Below are 24155 nucleotides of genomic sequence, written 5' to 3' on the forward strand. Positions count from 1 at the left end.
TTTTTTTTTTCCTCCAGCAGAGTTTCTCTTGACTATTTATAGAAGCAGCATCCCTCCTGAAACAGACTCCTCTGACAAAGCACACATCGAGATTTTCCCCCCGCCATTACATTTCTCTGTTGTCAACTTTATTCTTCATATTTATGCATTATGTACATACACATGTACACTATTATAAAATCTGTGGGGCTACAAATGTAGCATAGAAATTGTCTTTATAATTACACTTGTCAGGTGGGAACAAAAAGGTGGTGGTGGGATGGGGGGGGGTTGAAAATAGAGGAGTCAAAATAAAAAAAGTGTCATGAAAGACGTAGCTTGAGCAGAAATATCTGGTGGAAACTGCACGGATCAGGTTGGGGGAGTGAACAGATGGCGGACAGGAACATTTAGAACACTTTGAGCTTGTTTTATGAATGAATATTTTAAGTGCAGAACACTCTGAACATTTCCTATAATTAACATTCTTTGTACTGTAGGAAGTGGGAGTCCAGCAGGGAATTCAACAACATTCATTAGGAAATGGGTCAGACTTGAGAAAAGATGAACCAGAATGGAGATTTCCCCAAGTGTCGTATGAAACCACGTCTGTTTGAACCAGGCATGAATCGGAAACAAAATGCAGGATAAATGGTGTACCAATGTTAGAAAATGTTTCTGGACCCATAAGAGGAATAGCACTGCATGTTTATACAGAGAGGGTTACCGTTGAGCTCATCCGCCTCAAAGGAGGCATAAATATGCCAAAAGTAAATGTCTGAAACTGTGAATATAGAATGAAGAGAAGGAACTAAACAGTGGAAATTGAACAGAAAACATAAGGAGTAGTCTGACACTTTGGGGAAAAAGCTTTCTTTATGTTTATATTTTCTGGTAAATATAAAGACTAAAGTCAGCTCAGCCTCTTGCAAAATTATGTGGGTGTATGCATGAGAATATTTCTCACTTTATTACTTTTGTAGTTAAAATTGTATGTTTTAAACTTTTGGAAAAAGTAAGGCTGAGGACGAAAGTTCTTGTCTTGTCTAAAATAATCATAAAGCTAAGCCCATCTCCCTCCAAACCAGAATCAACCCTCATAACATGAAAAATTCCAGCAGCATTGTAGCATTAGAGCATAGCTATGCAGATGCAACGTAAAGCAGGGATGTCCAAAGTGCGGCTCACGGGCCATTTGCGGCCATTGGACAGATTATTTTGTGACTCCTGACTGCAATTCAAAAACAGCACAAAGTTATTTTTATTTATTTATTTATTTATTTTAGATCTGAATAAATTTGAAACTGGATACCATTCTTTTAATGAGGCAAATCTGCAAAAACAATTTTAAGTTTTGAATATACAATTGATAACCCTTTCCAACAAAACTATTTGCTTCATTAAAATATGGCAGCTTGGACAAAACTTTTTTTTTTTTTTTTGGCTGGCAAGATTTGTTGACTTGACAGTTTTGTGTCAAAAAAATTTGAACATCTCTGCATTAGGGCACCCAAGCCATGTCCACTTTGTGTGAATGGGTGTGGCTTGCTAGTAGTTTTGCATTTTGGCTTAAATATTCATAAAGTTAAATCCAGGATCAATCTTCATGACATGAAAATGTCTTGCAGTACAGTAGCAGTAAAACAAAGTTACATCAAGTCAGATACAATTCTTTACTTATGAATAAAATTCTAACAGGAATATATTTGTTGCATTAGAAATAAATATTTTTCAACTTTTTTTTTTTTTTTGACTGGGTTTTAATCCAAATAAGCAAATTTCCCAAAGTGCCAGGCTAATCTCCAGTTACAGCATCAAACCATGTTGGCCAGTAAGCCTCCCACCCCTCCCCCAGTAGTCTGAAGGAACAAATTATTCAAGTGGTAGCAAGCAATAAAACAATAATAATAATATTAAAAATAATAATAATAATTATAATGCTAATCACAGAAAGCACAGCTCAGAACAGAAAAAAATCTGCTGTTGTGTCATGCTTTACCAAAACACAGGTTTAAAATATGCATATTTAAAAATAGTCATGCATATCCACACATAAACAATGTCTATGCATAGATACACACACATATTATATATATATATATATATATATATATATATATATATATATATATATATATATATATATATATATATATATATATATAATCAAAATCCTGTAAAAGACGTATCAGCATTTACAAAGATGGGGAGAGAAACGGGATGCTTCAGGGTTTAGCAGCATGATGGGGGGGACGAAGAGTCCAGAAGGGCTTCAGCAGGACTTTGGTCTGTCATTGATGGATGTGTGAGTCTCTGACCCACACCTCACCTGCCTCACCTCTCTTTTTGGGAGCCACCTCCCCCTCACGGTCCCGCTCCCTGTCCCTGTCCCGCTCGAAGTGGTGGTGGTGGTGGTCTCGCGTTGGGCGGTGGTGGTGGTGAGAACGCTGCTTGTTTCGCTCGTTGTGGTCCTGCTCGCGCTCTTTGGAGCGGTGATGTCCCTGGCCGGCCTCGTCCGCCCCGCTGCGGTGATGGTGGTGGTGGTGATGGTGGTTGTGGTCCCGGTGGGGCAGTGGCTCGTCGCGCTCCTGCTCCTGGGGGTGGCCCTCCCCTAACTCCTCGTCGTCGTCGTCCTCCTCCTCCTCATCCTCTTCCTCTTCCTCCTCCTCGTCCTGATGGCGGAGCGGAGCCCGCGACTCGATGCGAGCCGAGTCCTTGCTCTCGCGACTCTCTCTGCTCTCGGGGGTCTCGGAGTCCAAAGTCTCCTGCCGGGAGAGGCCCCTGGCTTTGCTGCTGTGGTGGTGATGGTGGTGGTGGTGGTTGTGATGCTCAGTTCTGGTGGACGATAACCTGTGGTGGATGTGTGGGGCTCTCTTGCTGAACTCTGTCCTTAGAGGCCTCTCCTCCTCATTGCTGTCCCCGTCAGCCTCTATGTCTGCCTGCTCCTGGCTCTGGTGGTGGTGGTGATGGTGCTTGTGATGATGATGATGCTGCTGGTTGTCTTCTTTGGACCCCTTCCTCTCCACCAACGCCTTTTCTCCTTTCTGCTCTGTACCGTTGCCCTGGAAGCAGTGGCACTTTATTAATAAAGACAAAAACAGTGAGAACATCCAGGAAACCTCACCGCAAACCTCACAGAAAATATCACTCAGCACATCCAGTTCAACTCAGAATCATTTAGCGTCATGCACAGCTTCCCTGCATGGATCATCACACAAAAGCACAGAACTGTGTCAAATCCAGGAAAGGTTTTAAGCTACTCTTTCCACCTCAGTCGCACGGCTTCGCCACACTTACCACACAAGCAAATATAAGCTCACTCCTCATCCTCATTGGCATTGTCCTCATTCTCAGTCTTACATTCCCCAGAGTGATGGCAGTGGGTGGAGAAAGAGTGCAGGTAAACACCTTACCATTTGCAGACTTCTGCAACTACTTGTTCTACAGGCTGAGCATTAATAAAACAGGCAGTTAAGTGAGTCTCCAAAACTATTCAAACTCCTGGGATTTTTTTCACCATTTTTCCACTTTGCAACCATAAACTGCAGAGTTTTGTTGGTCGTTCATGTCATAGATCAACACAGGGAGCGTATGGGTTTGAAATGGAAAGACATAATGTGCTTTTACATTTTTTTTTCCAAAAGTCTACAAATGCCGTAGATTTGTGTTTGATCCTCTCCAATATGATACCCGAAAATATAATCAACCAAATACCTTTAGACTTTCCTTAAAGAGAGACTACAGAAAAGGCTGACAGAGGCCCGATTTTTTTGGGTGCCAAAGATTTTTTTTTTTTTTAAAACAAATGCATGTTTTGTAAACATTGTACTTTATTTAAAACTCCTGGGCCTATATCAGTTGGATTGCAATTTCAGTTTTTTCCTGCATCATGCAGCCCTGCACCATACGGTGCTATTAAAGATGTGTTTCAAATAAAGCTAAATGTTAGAAAATCAAAATGGCTCGTTTTGGAATGCAAACATCATTTTAACGACTGACCAGTACAGCCAGTTTCTAACACTGCATTACTCCGACTGCACATGTGCTATTGTCCTTGTGCCAAACTCCTCGGGATTCGTACCTGCACAGCAGAGGCTGGCGTCTGTGCGCTTGGGAGGGCCGCTGCGGGCAGGTTTGTCAGTACCGGGTCAGGGGGGCTGGAACCGGTGGGGTGAGTACTCCTCCAGTAAGCTTCGAGGTAATCAGCCATGTGCTCACACGCATCTTCCAGCTGGTTCTCATCGAGGATGATATCAAACATCTCCTGGGAGAAGAGAGACAGTCCCAGTGTTAAGGAAATGAAACAGACACACGACTTGACCAGGTCAAGGAATATCAGGCCGTACTGTTGAGAAACTGACTATCGGAATGCCGTGAGAAGTCCGCAGATGACGACAGACGCGTTCAATGGTTAAAAACTGGTCCTACTCTTCATAAGCACAAAATGTCAGAGCGTATGTTGAACAAACATTCCTCCGAATAACCCCCACCCCCACCTCCCCGACTTTAGCAATGAATTCTCAGGAAAACCTTGAACAGTAATTCCCTGAGAACACCCAGGGCTATTTGAATTAAATTAAGCCTGTTCTTTTGCAAGCTGGGGATGCTCACCCCACTTTCAAAAATAACAACCAAGCTGATTAATGAGTGGAAAAATTACTGGCGAGAAATATGAAGCTTTCGGCTAAAGAAATTGCTGAGAGAAAAACAAACCCCCCCAAAAAAACACTTCAAGTTTGAGCCAAAGAACACCAAACTGAAAGTTATTTAAACCCCGGGTCCCATTAGTGAAGATCTGTCTGTACTCACAGAAGGACACTGCGCCAACTTGTCAGCGGCCACCATCTGGACATTCAGGTGTTTGGCCTGAGACTTGCCTCTGGACTTGATGAGCCGCTGCAGCACCTGAAAGCAAGTAGGGACAGACAACTAAATTAAATCAAGACTTTGTGTGGGAAAAAATGCTATAGTCTGTTCGTCTTCACCTTAAAAAAAGAGGGAGGACAAAATAAAATCCTCACAAACTCACAGTTGCTAAAGAATGCAATTAGACAATAGAGTCCAAGGAAACAGCAGCAGAGTTTTGGTTATTTTGAATAAAAATTGATCAAGGTTACCTTAAAGGATTAGAGAATTTAGTCAACTTTAAAGAGTATTAAAGTCCGGCTTAAGCCTCTTGCATGACACTCCAAATCAAAGTAAGGTTGTCTTAATCCTTTGGAGTCATCAGATGGATTGAACTGATTAAAAATAATTTATTGATTTGACCTCTCCTCCCCTCACTGTTTACAGGCAACATGAGTTCTACAATATAAACCATGATTTTGTCTTTGTGGTAAGATAAAGTACAGCCATTAAAGCCAATTCATTATGTCTCACTGCGAACATCACCCACAGACTTAAAGCCTCATCATTTATATCTTTAGTATCTAATTTCATTTTCTGCATTACTCACATGCCTGTTTTGACCGATCGTTGAATCACGATCCTTTTTTTTTTTTTTTTTTACATTTGGTGAAGGTCAGAGTGATGAATCAGTCCTCCCCTACATTTCTTTCTCACAAATTGGCAATCCCGTCTGACATACTGAAATTAAGATTATTGCCAGGGAGCGGCAAAGTTACAGGAAAACAGCACAAGCTGTGACGGTTTCAATGCTACAGAAACCCTTGTTTTCGTGCAGATTTTGTCTCACCTTGGGGGAGGTGATCTTCACGTAGACGATGATGGGGGCTAGGGATGTCTTCCCAAGCTGAGACGGATGGTTGACGGTGTCGGCATCCAGAACCACCAGCTGCAACGTGCGGGCCAGTTCGAAAATCCGCTCGATCTCGCTTTGGACTTCAGCTGAAAGGATGAGATTCCTGTTAGAACAGCTGTGGAGTTGTATTTGGTTAAAGCTAGCGAAAGAAGTAAAATGTGAGACTCGGGTGTAAAATCATTAGGATCTGAGGGGAAGGGCTTCAGTTCACTTCAGGTTTTATACACTTTTAACGCCAAAATTACACATTTTTTTTTACCATCTCTTTGCTTTTTTGAGTCATTTTTAAATTATAAATACAAACGTTCGCCATGAATTTTTGGCAGGTATTCTACAAACTAGAAGGAGAGATGAATAAGACTGACGAATAGATGGATGGGCAGACGGATGGATGTCTAGATGGATCCACACACAACCTTTAGGCAATGGTACAGGAAACATGGTTTTACATTTGTAACATTTCCAAGCAACTGTTTCCTTTTTACCACACAAACCTCGAAATACTTCACTCAAATTCCAGGCTTTTTCCCTTGCTCGTCCCAATCAGGAGAATATTTAAATGAGTTCAAATGTTTCCGGACAGCAGAAAACCACGCTCCGACAGATGGGACTTAAACAGTAGAGATTTGACAGCAAAACCACGTCTGTAGACATCCCAGAAAGACAGGAGTGAAAGTTTAAAACTCCCAACAGTAACTAAGCCTGACGTAAACAGACAACATTAAAAACGTTCCAGTCATACTGCAGGAACGACAATTCATTCAGTGTCATTTTCCCGACAAAACAACCAAAGCAGAAAAATAATTTCCACTCGTTTTCAATAAGACGTTGTCTACAAATAACTGCTCTAATCTTCCAGTGATCTTCTTTCAACCATCATATTCTATTCAATTATTTCATAAAGAGAGGGATATTTTTGTTAGTGAACTGATTCAATAGGTCTCATGTGGGACTCGTCAAATATAAAGAAAGCACAATCATTTGCTCTAAGTATCTGTTTTGCTATGTTTAGCGAAAAAAAAACCCCAATTAGAGTAGAAAAAACAACAAGAAACAGACTAAATAATCATCATACAGTGCGGTAACTCTCTTAAATGACGAGATCCTTAAGTACAAATGATATAATAGCATGTTTTACTTTCATTATTCACTTTGGCAGGGACTCCTAGTGCTGCCGTAGCTGCTGACTGATTATTCTGGTGATAAATAGTCAAGATTAGCCTTTGTCGCCTTTATTTTGCTCAGGAATCCCTTTCATTCTAATCACATCTAAACTCTAATCAACATAAGTCATATCAGAGCAGCTGTGGTGCTCGTTATCGTTCCTCTACACCCAATCTTTCATTCCCCAACAAAGCGAGGCCAGCAAAGGCCACAGAGAGCTTTTGGGAGTCATCGTTATCGTTGTCAAGAGTTTCTATAATTGTTTCCTTCCGCGTTTGCGTCAACTGTTCTCCTTGAAAACATTATGAATCAGGGAACCCAGATGTTCCCAGGCTGATTTAGAGCAAACTTACCCAAGTTGGATCGCGTGTTGGAGCGCTCGATGATGGCGTGCTTGCTGGGATTGTTCAGAACCGAGCGCTTGGCAAGCGAGATATCCGCCGTGACACGAGTGATTGAAATTCTGAAAAAGAGAAGGATGGAGTTTATTGAATCAATTTGACACGACCAAAAAAAAAAAGTACATATGCATATATATGTAATTAGAAATGCGGCATACAATGTTAAGCAACAAAAAGATGGTGGTAGAACATAAACTTTCAGCAAGCAACTGTTAGTGGTCCATAACCTGGGAATGACTTAAGTACGCAAAGTTTTAATAATAATAATAATGATTAAAAAAAAAAAAAAAAAAAAAAAAACACGTCTCCTCGTTTAACGCCCTTTGAAATGCTGTGCTAAAACCTTAACAGATTTGCACAGAAATGAATGTCTGCAAAACCTCAGTCAGGTGAGCCAACGTCATTAAAAAAAGAAGAAAAACCTGCCTCATAACGATCACATGTCAAACACATTTATTCTTTTCGCTGCTTTGAGCAGCACCAACCAAATTCCATCATGCTCAGTTATATTGAAAGGAAAGCAGATACCTCTTTTAGTGATTTCTGAGAAACTATTCGGCTCACCGTAAAACAAACAAGACGGCTGAAAAGCAGAACAGATGATCAAGGAACTAATCTGTGTTTGATTTGGAAAGAAAAAAAAGGAAGCTAAATTCCTTGAATAGTTTTTATTTCAGTTTAAGATTTAGTGAATGGCCAGTAAAGTGAATACTCTTCTTGCTTCTGGACAAGAAGAGTATTAAACCACAACATTTCTTGCAACATTATTACACAAATGTAAAATGTGTGTAACTTTTAACACTTGTGCACACACATGCTAGTATCACAAATTCCACATGTGAAAACAGTGGGGAAATGTTTCTACACGTGGACAGAGATATTATACATTTAACATGTTATTATACAAAATCAACTCCAAACATGAAACGCATAGAAATTCATCCCACATTTTAAGTTTTTACACTTCACTACGTGATGCGATTTTCACATGTAAAACATCTGTGGAAATGTATTTACGTAACAAGTGTTTCACGTCACTACACAGAATGATTGTCACATGAAGAAACACATAGAAATGTACTTTACATGGTACTACAAAATACAATATCCAAACATGAGCGGAATTGTGGGAAGTTTTCACATTACTATAGAGTTAAATTTTCACATGTGAAATGTGTGGGACAATATTTTACATGTTAATAAACAATATGATATCCACATGTTTCAGTTGTCTGGTAATCAGCAGCTGTGAGTTTGACACCAGTTTTCCCCACGATACGTTGAAGGGCCGTTTGGCAAGACTCAACCCTTAGTTACATACCTATTGCTGTATAAAAGCACAGGCGTATGAATAAGACTTGTATTGTTAAAATGCTCTTTTAAAAGTATTTATAGGGTTAGTCCACTTTCCATTCGTCTCCCTTGGGGGTCACATGTTATCCCTGGTAATTTATATGTTAACCTATAGGTTACAGATGAGTATCACGTATAACCTCATTGCATTTAAGGACAAGTGAGAAAATAAGTGCCAACTAAGTAAAGACTGAGGGCAAATAACACCCTATTACCAGATTACAATCAAATGAGCAATGTTCTTTGCTGCTGCTGACAGCCTGAGTGGATCTCAAGTAACTTCCATGGCTTCAGCATTGAATAAAAAGAACCCAGCTCTGCTCCAGGGCTCATTATGGCCTATTAAGGACATGGAGAGGACCTATTTAAAGCAGCAGCACACATCTCCAGGCCAAGCAAACGTGTAACACACTCCCTTCTCTAACCTCAGGGGACAGATAAATACCAGCCTATTGACATGGAGAGAGAAAGAATTCAGGAAGGAAGTGGGATGAGAACCTTGTGTTTTTTAACTTCAGCGCACTCACCTTCCCTCAAATCGGTGTTTCAGGAAGTCAAACAGTGCTTTTTGCATCATGTCCGTCACCTGTTGACAGGAGATTGGCGAGAGGTGGTGACCGAAAGTTACAGTTTGCTCACGGTGGACGTGTCAAAGTTTTAAAACGCAAAAAAATTTGCTGCACCTCGTAGCCCTTCAGAGACGGTCCAACCAGAACTACGGGCCGCATGGAAGGCACAACGTCGTATGGAGGAATGTGTTCCGTCTTAAAAAAAACGGACAAAGGAGAAACTCAGTTTTTAATAAAACGACAGACACAAACACTTGAACTTGTAAGGAACATATATTTAAAAATGCTAGAACTTTACAGAACCATGACACCGTATGTCCCGTTGAGCCCATCGCAACACAAGCAGGCTTTGATGTCTAACACAATTAGCCAGTTAACTCAAGTTTTAACAATGTTAGTGGTTTTGGAGTATATAAAAAGAGACCACTATAAGCAAAAATTGAATAAACTCAAAGGAATCTTGAGACGGATCGTATCGCATGTGTCATGGTCCATGTCACTACAAACAGAAAAAAAAAAAAAAAAAAAGGAGCAGGTCATCGTACAGGGACGGTTAGTCGGAGACAGAAAATCAACAGAGGACACAGCTAGAAAAACAAGCTCACTGTTGGGACAAGCTGGGATCTCAGTCTGAGGAGTTTCAGATCAGCATTCAGCACTGATATCACGGCAGATATCCACTATATTTAGTAAAGTCTTTCAGTCCATTATCTGGTTATTGTACATAATTTACTTAGTTTGCAAATGTCAGATGGAGTAATCTGTTGGAATTCTCTCTCTGAATAGAAATCAGCAAACGCTGGAGACTTAAACTCCATTAAAATATGAACTGAAATGATTTATTTCAGTGAATAAATAAAACCCTTTGTTTGTTATTTTCTGTTCTCGTTAAAACCGCTTCAACTTTCTTTCACATAGGAGCCCCATATGAAGATCTAAGAAAAGTATTAAAAGGAATTAATATTCACTTAAAACTCAAGGGTGTCTCTTAAAATGACGACAAATTCTTGAGTTACACTTGCGAACTGCTGGTGTGATTTTGTTATTAAAGAAAAATAACAGGAACTAATTTTTAAGGTCAACAAGAAGGAGGATGATCCAATTTCAATTTTACTTCATTTAGAATATTTTATCATCCCTAGATCTGGAAACCACCCAATACTGAGGTTAGTTTCTTATACGACGTAGTATTAATGGGATGTTTCAGAGATTTTCTTTTTGACATACAAACTTTAAAGTTTACCACAATTAGACTTGACACCAAATTTGGACTGAATTATCCTAATTAGATTATTTGAAGCACAATTTGAAGCACTGTGATTTTTATTTATTTTATTTTGCTTTTGTAAAACCAAAAAAAAATATGTTAATGATTTGTTTGCCATCTAACAGAAAGAAAAGAATAACATGCTCAAATTGAACTCTGAACTAAAAGAATGTATAAGCCAAAAAGCTGCAAAGCTGACCTTTTTGTAATGGTATAATAATAATATGTGTGATTGTATCTAACATGGGCTCAAAACAATTAATAAGGTAAATTAGAATTTTACTTTATATCTTTAGATCAGTAGTGTCCAAGCGTTATGTCATGTCGTCACAGAATCTAAATTAATTCTTTTCCATGTATTTGCTTAAGAAAACCTTATTTGTCTATTTTCCGCAGCAGTGATGTGATATGATAACTGCAAGTAACTATTTCAGAAGATGCTTGGTGTATTAATCCAGGTTTAGTGAACGGACTCAGTCAACCCTGCATTTGTTTGAGAGTCAGATGTCCCATTTGAAGTGAAACTAGATTATAATCAAAATATGAGGTTAATTGTTCTTAAAAGAAGAACAATTTGTGTCTTGCCCAAAATTTTCCACTGTATGCAGTGAAAGTGAAAGTCTTGTCCAAAATAAATCGTGTAAATCCACATCAACCGCCTGCACTGGCAGGTCAAATTTTTACAGCTCACATATGTCTAATGGGCCACACTTTGGACACTGTTTCTAGATAAGGTATAAGAAATAACATCTGAAATCATAAAAAAAAAAAAAAATCATTCCTGTCCAAGCCTTGAAAATCCCCATTATCCAATCTTATACACTAAATAAATCCCTATAACCTTCTAAAGCCAATGGGCCACTGCTGATCTACTTCTCCATTTATGTATTCTTCAAAGACAGTTTAAGTTTTTAAACTTAAATGGGATGTTTCATGTTGAAAAGCACCAGATAAACACTAAAATCCTCTATTCCCTGAAGAAAAAACGGTCCGTGACTCAACATGAACTCTGGGGGCAGCCAGCTGAGAAACAGGAACCTAATCTAAAGGATTTTTCATTCATCAGCCAGTCATGTTCTCCGTCACCCCTGACGCTGATGTCCCTGTCTCAACCTTATATGTTGTTCTAATAAGTGTTTCAGTGGATTTATTATGACTTTTGTCTTGCAGTCCATCACCCTCTCTTACTCATCGACCCACTTCTGAATGTTTTCTCACGTCACTACGCTGTGGGAACTGATGAACACTGCCATTGGCTAGAGCAGGGCTATTATTGAACAATGTGCTTCTGCTCAAATACGTCTGGTGGGACGAAGTTAATCCTTGTAATACAATGTGATGATGTGAAACATGGCTTTTCGTCAAACTGAAAATGCCACGCTCACTGGAATGTTGTCTGAATCCATTCTTATCGATGTCTTTGACAGACTACAGAACAAGTTTGACATTTTAGAAAAGATGCAATTTCAGAGTTTTGGTAAAAAATAAATAAAAATTATGATCGGACAAACCAAGTCAAGCTTTTCTAAATTCTCTCTTATTTAGCCCCTGAAGCAACATAATTTTCTCTTAATATTTTTTTCTCCTCCCATCTGTCGTACAATACCAAGTTTAGTTGTAATGTTACTTCATCCTCATTTTGGCTGTGAATGAACAATGTGTAGAGCCATAAGTGGCGTTTTCAGTTTAGCTCCGTAAGGTTCAACCGCCAGTTCAGAAATTGATTACATTGCAGTGAGATAAAAATGTGCTACATTTTTTTTTAAGTATTAGTCCTACAAATAGTGATATAAACTAAAAACATTATGGTGCCTACTCTGAGTCTTAGTGAAAAACCGCTCACATTGAGGTCCCAGTAAGTCAGGATTACAACATCACATACAAACGTCAACACACACAGAGAGGTTTGTGAGAACAATGAGAAGGGCAGGAAGTTAGTAAAGAGGTGAAGCCTCTTGCTTAGGAAAGGCAGAGTTTAAACAGATCAGAAGATTCCTCCTCAGACCCCGCTGTCTTGTTGGTCTGAACACCAAAACTTACCGACTTCTGCTTCTGCTTAGCTGTGATTAGCCAGAAGAAAGGGAAAGAGAGAGAGGTTAAGATCAGGCAGGCATGCTAACAGTGGAGTGCACATCGCGGGACGACAGGGACACTGGTGCTTGACAAACGAGCGAGGGCGCTGTGTGAAGCCGAGGGGCCACAGGCGTTTTTTTTTTAGACGGAGCCGTGCCGGCGGGCAGAGAAGAAGAAGAGGCAGTGCGGAGCTCTAGAGTTTACCTTCTTAAAGAAGGGCATTCGTTTCTCTTTTGCTAGGGGTGATATAACAGTGTTTGGACTGGCTTTAGGGGAGCGCAGGTTGACTGGGAGCTCATTTTCTTCTGGGTCTAAACCTGTGGCGTCTATGTCAACAGCTACCGACACAGACAGACAAGAGCAACGTCACACAGAGGTAATCACAACTGACGGGTCACACTGAATGTAGCGCAGAATGGATTTACTACAGAGAGAGTAAAATGAAGCATAAAAAAATACATATATATACATACATATTGCTAGAAAATTTTCCCTTTGCCTTCAGTTAGATTTCAGTTGTTATAGGTTGGTTAAAAATGAACAAAAAATAAAATGTTTCCCCAATGGAACTTACCAGATGAAGGAGGAGTAGATTTCCTTGAGTTAGGAACCACTTCACCTAAACTAGACGATGAGTTTGCTCCCAGTTTGCTGAAACCGCAAAATTGTGTCGTTTAAGTCAGAAAAAACACTAGAGCGGAAACAGTTTTTGCTCCTTGTAACGGATTTCATAGCCAAACAAAAATGACAGAGACGAACAGGTTGGTAATACCTGGAGTGGAACTTGCCCTGTTTGGCTCTCTGCTCCTGGAGGATGCGAGTGTTTTCCAGCTTCACCGGACTGGGAATGAAGCCAATTTCACAGCCTTCTTTCACTAGACGTCCTATCCACCAGTCGTTGTTGAATTTCTGCCAGAACAATACACTTAAAGGTATGAGGAGCATCCCTAATATCAGCTTCTTAAATGTCAACTTTAACAGTAACAGCTCACCTCTTTGACATGAAGGAAGTCCTTAGCGTCGAAGGAGATAGCCATGCCGGGCACAGGTACGTCGTCGTCATGACTTGGGCTGTAGCTGACATTTGTGCGGACAGCAAATGCAACTGGTTTGGTCTACCAGAGGGAACAAAATGGAAAGAAAGACAGAAATGTCAAATCAAACAAACTCTTGATTTGACAAAGAAACATTTCTGGCGGGACGTTAAGATAAAATCATCATCATCATCACAAATAGGAATTTTGAGCTTCATTGACACAATTGAACTGCTTCTTTTCCAAGTATATTACAACATGGAACAACCAAGAATCGAGTGAAAAAGCTTACATTTTTAATAGCAATCCACACAGAATCAATATTGTAAGTACAAACTCAAATTTATGCATTCCCAGAAATATTTGGTTAAATATCTCTTGGAAAGTTGTAGCTGCTAATCCACAGGTTTTGTAGCCATCAACAAAGAACTTGCGGATTTCTTAAATAGTTCAAAACATCAAAGTAATGCAAACAGACAAAAACAATTTTAATAAAATAACAATAATAATAAAAAACAGCTTTTAAAATTGGATTTTATTTATCAAGAGTGAAAGAAAATACCAAATAAACCTATTCCTATGTGGAAAAAGTAACCTAACCCCTTTAAATCGTAAGTTAACTCTAATTAACCACACTTTTCGAACAGTTTCACCCGTCTCATCCCAGTTTAATGGCTGCCATTACTAGCGAGTTGAAATTTTCGTTTTTACAGATGTAAAAATATGTTTGGGTAAGAGATCTGTGCAAGTTCTGATTCATCGGGACTTCTCACCAAAAATGGCTTGACTGCAGTCGCTGTCTCTGCGACGAGTTTCCCATTTCTATTGTAATTCACATACAGCCTGTCAGCCGATCAATGTTTCCACACCTTTTTGTAAAGCAGCACTCTTGTCTTACACTTATAAAAAGCACAAACAGCTCTTGTGCAAATGCTTCATAAATCAATTTAACAATCTTTACGACCGCAGGCTCAATAATGACCTTCCTGTCTGATAACTGCTGCCTTTCCTCTTCTGGACACATAATCATTACGATAAAGCAAGATCTAATGAAATATTTCTGGAAGACTGCGAGGGGTGATGGGAGCACCTTTTCACCGCCGATTACTTTGCTGCAAGAACACACATCTCCTCTTCCTGCACGATAATTAAGATTTGGTATTACTTTGGTCACGCTAAAATATCAAATTGAGGCACACATTCCTTTAAGAGTTACATAAAATGCTTTTGGACATAATCTTGGAGCCAGTCTGGCGGCAGTGGCTGCAACAGTTGGCAGCATGGTCATGCCCTCAACCAGATTACATTTGCTCAGCCTTTGACAGAGCAAAAAGCTGGATAAAAGTCAACTGGAAAAAAACAAACAGAATGCACGAGGATGCAGCTTAAAATAATCCCCCAGCTGCACCCTCACATGCTAAATATTTACCTGCAGATAAAAAGAGAGAGCCGTGATGTGCAGTATCCAACCAGGACACCAAAATGAACCCACCGGATCAGAGCTTTGAGGCTATAATTCAGCTGGACTCTACACAGATTTTGAAAAATGCTTTCAAAGTGCACTCAAATCTCCCCTGCTGGACCGCAATCTGATTTTCTCTAGGCAACCAAAAAACAAAACAGGAAAACAGAGATAAAATTCACCACAGCGTTAGCCCTATAGCAAAACTCCATGAGAAACATAGAAGAACAGATGAGAATATCTCGCCCTGTAGTAAGAGTCAAAATATGTTGTGCTGTCCTTTTAAAGCTGCACTGATTGCTTCTCTGATTAGATGAAACCGAGATTCGAACAACAGACTAGAAGGTCTAAGCTATAATATATTGCACTTGCAAAAGATCAATCCTGACCATCTATGCCTATACATCATTCTTAGTGCAGGTTAGAGTTAGGCAAAAACAAATAGGACACTCCATGATAGCCTGCAGGTTTTCCTAACATATTTGGACATATCATTTGTCTGATGATTTTTGTTCCCACTTATCAATATATGAAAAAAGATTAGATATTTAGATATTGGAGCTGATGATTTAATGTGATGTGATTTTTTTTTTATGACAGTGTACATTCAAAGAGAAAAGCTAATACACTTAAATAAAAATGATGAACTAAAATGAAAATGACAGGCACCACTTTGAAAAGACATTTTATAAAAGGTGTTTGTATCTTAGTCTTTGGAGTCTGGCTTTCTTCTCAATTCCAATTCAATTCAATTCAAGGCACTTTAGAAATCCTAATTTATTTGGCCAATTAAATGTGACCTATGAATCATTCGGAAGTGTAACCGGTCCGAAATTCTCTGGATGATCCAGAGTTAAAGACAGAAATATAAAGATATTGATTGTATGAATTTCTGATTATGTTCACTTGCTATTATGTGAAAATCAGGAGACCATTTTATTTCAAAGTTCTTTGTTCGATTAGGCAAACAAATACTTCATTCATGTAAGTACTTTTTCCACCCCCTGTCCACACTGATGGTTGCTGCACCTTCCAGTCTGTTTGTGTCATGTGACCTCCTTTGCACACTTGCGGGAAAACAAACTTATGCAAAGAACAATGCTAAGTTTATAAAGCAAGAGAACAAGAGTCTGATTCGGGAAAAGCTTTCTGTTGGCTTTTTTTCTACCCATGGTTAACTGTAGCTGCGTTGAAAGAGCCAAATTATCAATGAGTCATATCAAAACAAAGATTAAACACAGCAACCCTGTCCTAACATTTTAGCAAACTGCTTCACATGGAAACAGCATGAGGAGAAGCATAATGAAGTGTATCTGCAAGCACTGAGTCAGATATATGTAGATAAATCTTAGCTCAGAGAGACAACAACGTCCCGAATGTCATTGGTGATGGGTCACAAGAACAATACTAATGCACACCCCATTTACCACTGGTGAAACTTGATGTTATTTTTATTGCACTTTAGAGCTACTGAGTTTTCAAGCAGAGAGTAATATAAAAAAAAGGATTGTTGGGACAATACAAAATCTACCGTAGGTGGGAAGACTCATTTGATTTATATAAATTCGGACGGTTAGGATTTTGTTCCTGCTGCATTTGCAGGAAACTGCTGGTAATGCTTATTGAATCCCAGCACTGTAGAATAATTGTCAGGCTCATTGGAAAACAACCAGCTTAAAATGATAATGATGGCTAATTAATAACCGCCTACGAAATGATTCCCTTCATGCAGATAACAATGTAAATATTCAGCAGAGTGATATTTTTAGTCTAATGTATGCAAATGTGCTTCCCCTAAAACACCCAGTTAAAAATATGAAATGCTGGAGGTCTTGAAGGACAGAGAGTCCTTGGCGTTGCGTACACTGAATGAAGTTGTGAAGTCCATTACAAATTTATGCCGTTTCATTCATTTCACAGACAGCTGCATCTTTCCTTTCTCCTGACCTTATGCTCAGCTTGACTTGGCTTTATCGGGACATATTAGAACCCGGAGGCAATCATGCGCACACACGCTCAGGTACATCGCTGATGACTGAACGGTTCAAACGAGACATGTACTGCAGACTTCTGAACGGAGACATATCAGAACCACGCTGCTTCTTACAAAACACAAGCCTTCGTTATGGAGGCTGTACAGGGTGCAAAAAAACCCCAAACAGTAATGAGGATGAAAAACAAGGAAAACCACTCGATAGGAAAAAAGGAAAAAGGAACTGAGAATGAGATGCAGCATAGCTGATTAAACTTTAACTAGGAACTGTGTGAGAGTTGGAAACAACCCACAATGCTTGATCTAATATCACCTCATATGTATTTTTCACCAGCTGAGTGAACACTTGCCTTTGCTGTGGCTGATTTACATTTTACATACCACAGCTTTCCAAGACTAGCACACACACATGCGCACACACACACACACACTGGGCCACGCACTATAAATCAACAACCCAACATTGTTTCACCTTGAATGTTGTGGATCGATTTGAAATGATTTCTCCACAGCCCTGTGCAACCGGCCTCAGGCTGTACTCCCAGTCTGTAGCATCCATTATTATATGGCACCATAATAACTTTTATTATTCCATAATGGGAAGATTATTCTATAATTCTCCAAGGTTGCTTGAGTATATCGACCGGGCCCTTCGAGTTGCCAGGTATTTACTCTTCTGATTTTCCTGCACAGCTGGAGAGCGACTGTTTTATTTCCAACATTTAATCATTTCTCTGTGTGTTTACTTGTTTAAAACGGCGATCTTCAATAGCATTAGAACCACCAAAGCAATATGTACCTACTGATCTGTGAATTACAGTTAAAACTGCAGCGTTTCAAAGTCTTAAAGCTGTAATATGTAACTTTTTATAAACAATGTTTTTTTAAAACATATTGTGAAGTCATGCTCGTGTGCTCACAGTGCTAATTAATCAGCTCTGCTCAGGAAATATCATACACTGCCAGAACTGATTAGAAACAAAAAGAAAATGATTAGTGATTATCATAAATTGATTAGGAGGGATCATGAAATGTCAGAAAACATCAGAAAATATCCTGAACTATGAAGAAATTCAGCTTACTTTGCCTTTGATTTGTGCCGTGGTCAGAAAGTCTTGATTCGAGTTGGGAGGGGGCGGAGCTTAAATGTTTTCAGTTTTATGTTAGTTTCATAAATAAGGTTATGAGGTCAAATGCAGTCCAAGTTTAGCTAGAGACACTCAGATATCAAAAAAGGAGTAAAAATAGACTCAGTGTTGAAAAATGCCCTCTTCTGTGCCATTTATTTGTCTTGGTGTGGGCATGAAACAAAATAACTTCTGACCAATCTGCAAACAGAGAACCTGTTGAAACTTAAGAGTCTTTCCTGTGTTCTTTTAGTAGTTTCTAACTCGTGCCTTTAAGTGTCCTCTGCTGTGCTGCAAGGTTACACGCCTACCGTAGGTGAATTCTGCTGTAATAAGGTGATAGCTGGAGGGAAAAAACAGTGTTCACTTAACGGTTGAATTCGCAGCAAGAGTTTGCAATCAGGGAATCTTTTTTATGCTTATGTTTTAAAATTATTTGTATTTTTTTCAGCAAATCACTCAACTTACAATGTACTTTCCTTCATTTCCTTTTCAGTGGATTAGTTAATTTAAAAGTAGCGCATTTACTGATTATGACGTAAAAAACCATTAGGAGGAGCCCATTTTGGTTTGGTTTCATTCATGCATGTCAGGAATAAAATATAGTCATTGGCAGTATCCAATCTTTCCTAAATCCTTACGGATTTGTAGTTGAAGGGAAGCGAGTGTGACTTTCTGCACATAAAAGCTCACAGTCAGAGAGTCTGCACTTCCTCTGACCTCAGCCTGGTCTGTCTCTCTCTGCTGGCCAGACCACCAGAAGCTATTTTTTACCACTCATCTGTCATGTAAAATGCCAGCGGGGGTAATCTATGCCAGGTTATCTATAAAGTCAACTTATCATTTTAATTAGTGTGCTAGAGAGGGCGACTCTGGAAAATAACGACACAGATCTGCAGGAATGATCCGTCTCTGCCAGCTAGGAGCTACTCTGAGACGAAGCGCAGGAGGAAAATGTCTGCCTGAATGAATGGATAGCCAAAAGCTTAACTAGCTGTTACAGACACTAAACACCCGATGAAAGACAACACAAACATTTCTCAGACAGTCGCTTGAATTAATGTGAAAAATGTAACACCATGAGCCGTCCAGTGGGCCGGAAGAGAGAGCAAGACGCACAGCAACATTATTTTTGCAGATCAAAGACTTGCATCTCATCAGAGCATTTCAGTGATTCCGTGGAAGTGGGCTCTGATTGGAATTCCTGTTGCGCAAAAGGCGAGTGCACTCTGTCATGTGTGTGTTTGTTTATGTGTTGCTAATTGCGGCCGAGAGCAGATCAGGCGAGGCTTATAGCTCTGACAAACAGTGACGCCGAGACCTCTGAGGCCCCTTACCTCTCACATCAGTGATCACCGAGAAGGACCACTTCATATGACCAGCTGAACTCTACTCCAACATCCTGCTTCTTTGGAAGTCCATAAAAAAAAAAAAAGCTTTAACTTAGAGTTACCTCAAAGCTACGAGAGGTTCAATAACAAAAGGTTTACTTTAAGTTCGGTTGGATCCATTTGACACAAAGTGCGATGCATAATCCACCTAACTAAAGTCTAAATGGAGCAAACTGAGTAACATGGAGGACTTTCAGAGGAATTCTAGAAAGGAAGTGGACTCAGCTTTGTAACAACAAACAGATCCATGTAAAGTTTACATCATAGTTTGAGTGATGCCTGCCATCACTTAATCAAACAAAATAAACCAATTTTATCTGCAAACACACATTTATATTTTTATACTTATAGAGGCATTTCTTGCAAGGTCTTACTTTTGTTAATTACCATCAACATAACTTGCATTTTGTAATAAAACCCTCCACCACATCCTCTTTAAATTCAAGGATTATGTTTCAAATTATGCACAAAAAAAAATATCTGGTCTTCAACAGGCTTCTAGAATTACATAAATCTATCCAAAAGTTTACAAAAACTACCTCAGATGTTATGCTACCACTGTGTGTTAAACAGAGGTGAAGTCAATAGGAAAAAACTGTGAAAACTAAGTGCACCCCATGAACCACCTTAGGCAGAAAGCACATTGGAGGGCTAATTTTATACATGACAATTTTTTTTTCCCCAAAGAAACCAAAAATTGATGCAAACACAGAAAGAAATGTTACAACCACAGACAAAATACTGCAGCCACAAGAAATAGTAGCACAAGAGAAAGTGCCAAAACAACAGCAAGTATGAAATGCTGCTCCACAGAATGGAGGTGCTCCAGACCACTAGGGGGAGTCGACCACCAAATCAAATCAAATGGTACCAGACCTTCAGTAAAGAAGTGATGTCACGATTTAAAGTGATGTCCATAAACATGCCTTCTTTTACACTATCATAAAACATCAGCATATTTATGTCAGAATTGTTACATATTCCAAACTCCAGAATTAATAGTTATATGTGGGACTTTGCTAAATCCAATTTAAAGCCTACTGATCAGACTTAGGACTTTTTATGACCATGCGCATCTATGGGTAAAGTTTAAGATGCAGATTGGGACCTACCCTAAACGGTTTCCATTCATGAATAATCTGCTTTAAGATGGAATGATGGAATTCAAATTGTTTGGCGATGACATTATATAACTCTACCCAGATGGACGGCCAGTTGCCTCTTTATGGCCAATGCTGAAGTCTTTTCTGATTTTATAGAGATGGGTTACATTTGATCATTTCATAAAATGCATTTAACTCTAAGTATCTGGCAGCCACTTTTTCCTCTCAAATCCAACAGAACCAATAAGGATATACACATTTCTTACATATATTTGTTTCATGAAGCTTTTGCACTGTTTTTGTGTAGTAAACAAGAAACACATTCCACATAACGGAGCGGAAACTTTTTTTTGCTTTTGTAAAGTTGAGATCGCACAAAAAACATTTTCAGAATGCTTTTTAAATCATTCAAAGTGACCCTTTAAGTGCTATTTGACGTTGCCAGGTAAACAAGGGAAAGTGAGCTTCCGATCCCTGGCTTAAAGAATCCAACCTTGGCTTTGTCGAGCTGTGCCTGAGCCTGTCGCTCTGCCTCTCTGCGCGCTGCCTCCTTGTCCTCCTCAAGGGAAACATCGGAGTCTGATGGACGGCTGGTGTAAGAGTCGGCCGAACCCTGTGGAGACACAAACAGCGGCACCTCAGCAACGACTACAACTGAACAAAGACGAACTCACAGTTTGGGAACAATAGAAGTATTTTTGAAAACCTTGGAGGCTTTAAGAGACACATGAAGAATACACATATTTCGTTTTGTCGATTGAGTTACAGAAATAAGTCAACTTTTATTGAATGTGTCTGTTTTTAATTAATCCACTGCAGAAAAAAAAAATCAGATTAAAAGTTATCATCTACACACCCATCTGTTTGCCTGTAAGTATCTGCTTAAGATATCTGCTATAATAGCAATATTAATTTCAAATACCAGCCTAAATTTTCATATCTGTGCATTCTTAACTGCAAGTACGAACAATTTGGTATATTTTTGATAATGGCATGGAAGGGCAGTGCTTTTACACTTCCAATACACAATTTAAACGCCCTGAAATAAAATACACTAATGTATTATTGTAAAATGGCAGAATTTTTAAATCTAAAAAAGGTAATAAAAAAAAAACAGCAATAGCTGATGATACACATTTTAAGACATGGTATTAAAAACCTTAACTAGACTTTCTGAGAGATAACATTGAAATAATTGAAGAATTTAAGACTCCTAGACCTAAATCCAAAAGAAAATCCATAAAGTGAGTAGAAGAGAGGAGCATCTGATCAGATTCATGACTCAAAGATCCATCTCACTTTATGCTCCAACATTGTAAAATGTTATGGTACACAATTTATTTTCTTATTGACAAATAAGAGTTCTTCAAAGAAAAAATTCACAACCTTCCTGCACTAGTGATTTATTTCTTAAAGGGAGATTTCCCCCCCCCCCCCAGTGAATTACATTTATTCAAATCAACAGCTGTATGTTTCTAAACGTTCTTGTGTGACGTTACGCTTCTGCACTAGATTATTAATTTATTTCAAGGTTTGTGTAAACACTTAAATATGAATGGAATCATCCTATTAATGTGCCACAGAGTTTCCGTTTGTGAATGAGGAACACCCCTTCATTTTTTCTAAGAGAGTCATCAAGCACCGCGAAAAAAAGCAGCTCGTCTTTCATCCAGTGGAGTCGGTGCACCTTTTATCCCTACCTGCACGTTCCTGTGGCAGCCACTCACACAAGGTCTTTCATTCATCTCACTGCACCATTACACTCTGCTGTCTGAGTTAAAAATAGAACTCCCCTCAATCTGTGCATGATTAGAATTCCCAAACCGAGATCATACCACCTCATCCTCTTCACTCGCACCATCTGACTTGTGCAAAAGAGACAACCCAGGAGGTGCTGTTGTTCTAGACGGAACAAGGTGGGTCAAATTCACGCCCTCCATCTTACGCAAAACCCTGCTGCTCATCAATCATCTGAATGTCTTTCATGTTCCCCACTTTGCTACAGAGGAGAAGAGGTAAATAAAAAACAAACAGATCCAGTCTTACTGATCAGATTTGATTAGTAAAGCAATTAGCGGCAGTTTAACACCTGCTCAAGGTTACGATGCCACACTCAAGTGAAATGAAATTTACTGCTTGCGAGGTACGTTTGGTTGCGAAAGATGCAGGTGAGCGCACCTGGCCTCCCTCAAGTGTCGCCGTTAAATAAGAGACGTGATCATGAGCAGCCGTCCCAGTGGGCCGCATGGAGGTGATCTGGAGCTCTACCCAGAATCTGACAGCCATAACTGATACCAACACACAACTTCTCATTGTCACAACACCGCCACGCTGAACCCCAACACTTCGCGTTGGCGATGGACGCACGGGGAAAGCACAGACTCCATGAATTACACACGAGTGCATGCACAGAAGCAACTTTCACGACATGAACGGTAGAAAATCCTCCTTACGCAGGCATCGGAGCTCTTGACTCGACCTCCTTTGGCTCGTTTCAGCAAGCGGATCCAGGTGGCCTTCATGAGCCACACTGGTCATTCAGTGTCCTGAGCCACTGCCCCCCCCTGCTGCTACTACAACTACACCAAACTGCACCCCTGAGGTGTCCTTTGCACCAGCTTTGCAGCAGCTGTCACTGCTTTGGCTACAGGTACATTCAACACTGTGGCTGCATTGGCAGCTGGTTCCTCTTACGCCGGGGCTGCGAATGCTGCTTTCATCCCCGGATAAATAAATAGCTTCGGAGTCGTAGCTCCTTGTTCTGCTGCAGCTCCAGTTGGCTCTGCTGTCGTCTGGAGAGCCAAAGCTCCAACTACCCCCGCTGCTGCTGCCGCCGTCGCTGTTGCCAAAGATGGGGAATCCGCTGGAGCTCGCTGCCCCGCGCATAATCTCAGCAGCTCTCTCCCCTTTGTCTGCCTCAGACTCCTTGGTGGAGGGAGAGCTCGGCGTGCCGCTGCAGGTGCTGAGGCTGACTCCCAGAGTGAGTCAGGTGGCAGTGATGCTCCTCATCCCCTCCATCAAGCTTCCCCGTCCTGCTGCGTCGCTGGCTCCTCGCGCTGCTCCGCGAGCGACGCGTGACGGTTCATCTGCGAAAGTCCCGGTGTGGCTGTATGTGACCGACTCTCCCGCCGATGATAATGAAGCTGCTGCTGCAAGCTCTCCCTTTCTCACGCTGTGACTTGGCTTGTCAGAGTGTCTCTTCCTGACTCCTTCTTACAAGCTCCGCTGTGCCGTTTCAGCATTTCTTCTTTCTCTACCTCAACCCTTCTTCTTCATCACCCCTCTTCTCCCTTTTTTTTCCTCGCACAGTCAGTCCATCTGCTCCTCGTGTCTCTGCAGCAATCATTTCTAGAAACTGCAAGTGCTGTATGAATGGTGGTCATGAGTCAACAGTGCATACATTTGTTTTTTTTGTTTTTTTTTGCACTAATAGATATAGAATGTACTTTGCTGCATGTTCAATCTTGCAAAAATATTG

The 24155-nt window shown here is 40.0% G+C and overlaps 1 protein-coding gene across 7 annotated transcripts in view; it reads right to left on the reverse strand.

Moving 5' to 3' along the window:
• Nucleotides 1–106: 106 nt before the first annotated feature.
• The window catches only part of cacnb2a (calcium channel, voltage-dependent, beta 2a), a 66653-nt gene continuing 42604 nt past the window's right edge, over nucleotides 107–24155 (reverse strand). For 4 of the 7 annotated variants that reach the window (XM_015056037.1, XM_015056070.1, XM_015056045.1 and 1 more), the window contains 12 exons: nucleotides 21171–21290; nucleotides 13560–13682; nucleotides 13340–13476; nucleotides 13142–13218; nucleotides 12772–12905; nucleotides 9342–9422; nucleotides 9186–9244; nucleotides 7258–7367; nucleotides 5675–5826; nucleotides 4789–4884; nucleotides 4061–4243; nucleotides 107–3041 (listed from right to left, as the gene is read on the reverse strand). In XM_015056037.1, the coding sequence (XP_014911523.1) occupies nucleotides 2271–3041; nucleotides 4061–4243; nucleotides 4789–4884; nucleotides 5675–5826; nucleotides 7258–7367; nucleotides 9186–9244; nucleotides 9342–9422; nucleotides 12772–12905; nucleotides 13142–13218; nucleotides 13340–13476; nucleotides 13560–13682; nucleotides 21171–21290 (2043 nt within the window). In that variant the 3' untranslated portion in view covers nucleotides 107–2270. Of the gene's footprint in view, nucleotides 3042–4060; nucleotides 4244–4788; nucleotides 4885–5674; nucleotides 5827–7257; nucleotides 7368–9185; nucleotides 9245–9341; nucleotides 9423–12534; nucleotides 12555–12771; nucleotides 12906–13141; nucleotides 13219–13339; nucleotides 13477–13559; nucleotides 13683–21170; nucleotides 21291–23130; nucleotides 23994–24155 lie in introns of those variants that run through there. The other 3 variants (XM_015056052.1, XM_015056086.1, XM_015056061.1) reach the window with 3 other exon arrangements.

The sequence above is a fragment of the Poecilia latipinna genome, unplaced genomic scaffold (assembly GCF_001443285.1).
Source record: "Poecilia latipinna isolate Pla-1442-1.1 unplaced genomic scaffold, P_latipinna-1.0 Scaffold59, whole genome shotgun sequence".
In the NCBI taxonomy this organism is placed as follows: domain Eukaryota; kingdom Metazoa; phylum Chordata; class Actinopteri; order Cyprinodontiformes; family Poeciliidae; genus Poecilia; species Poecilia latipinna.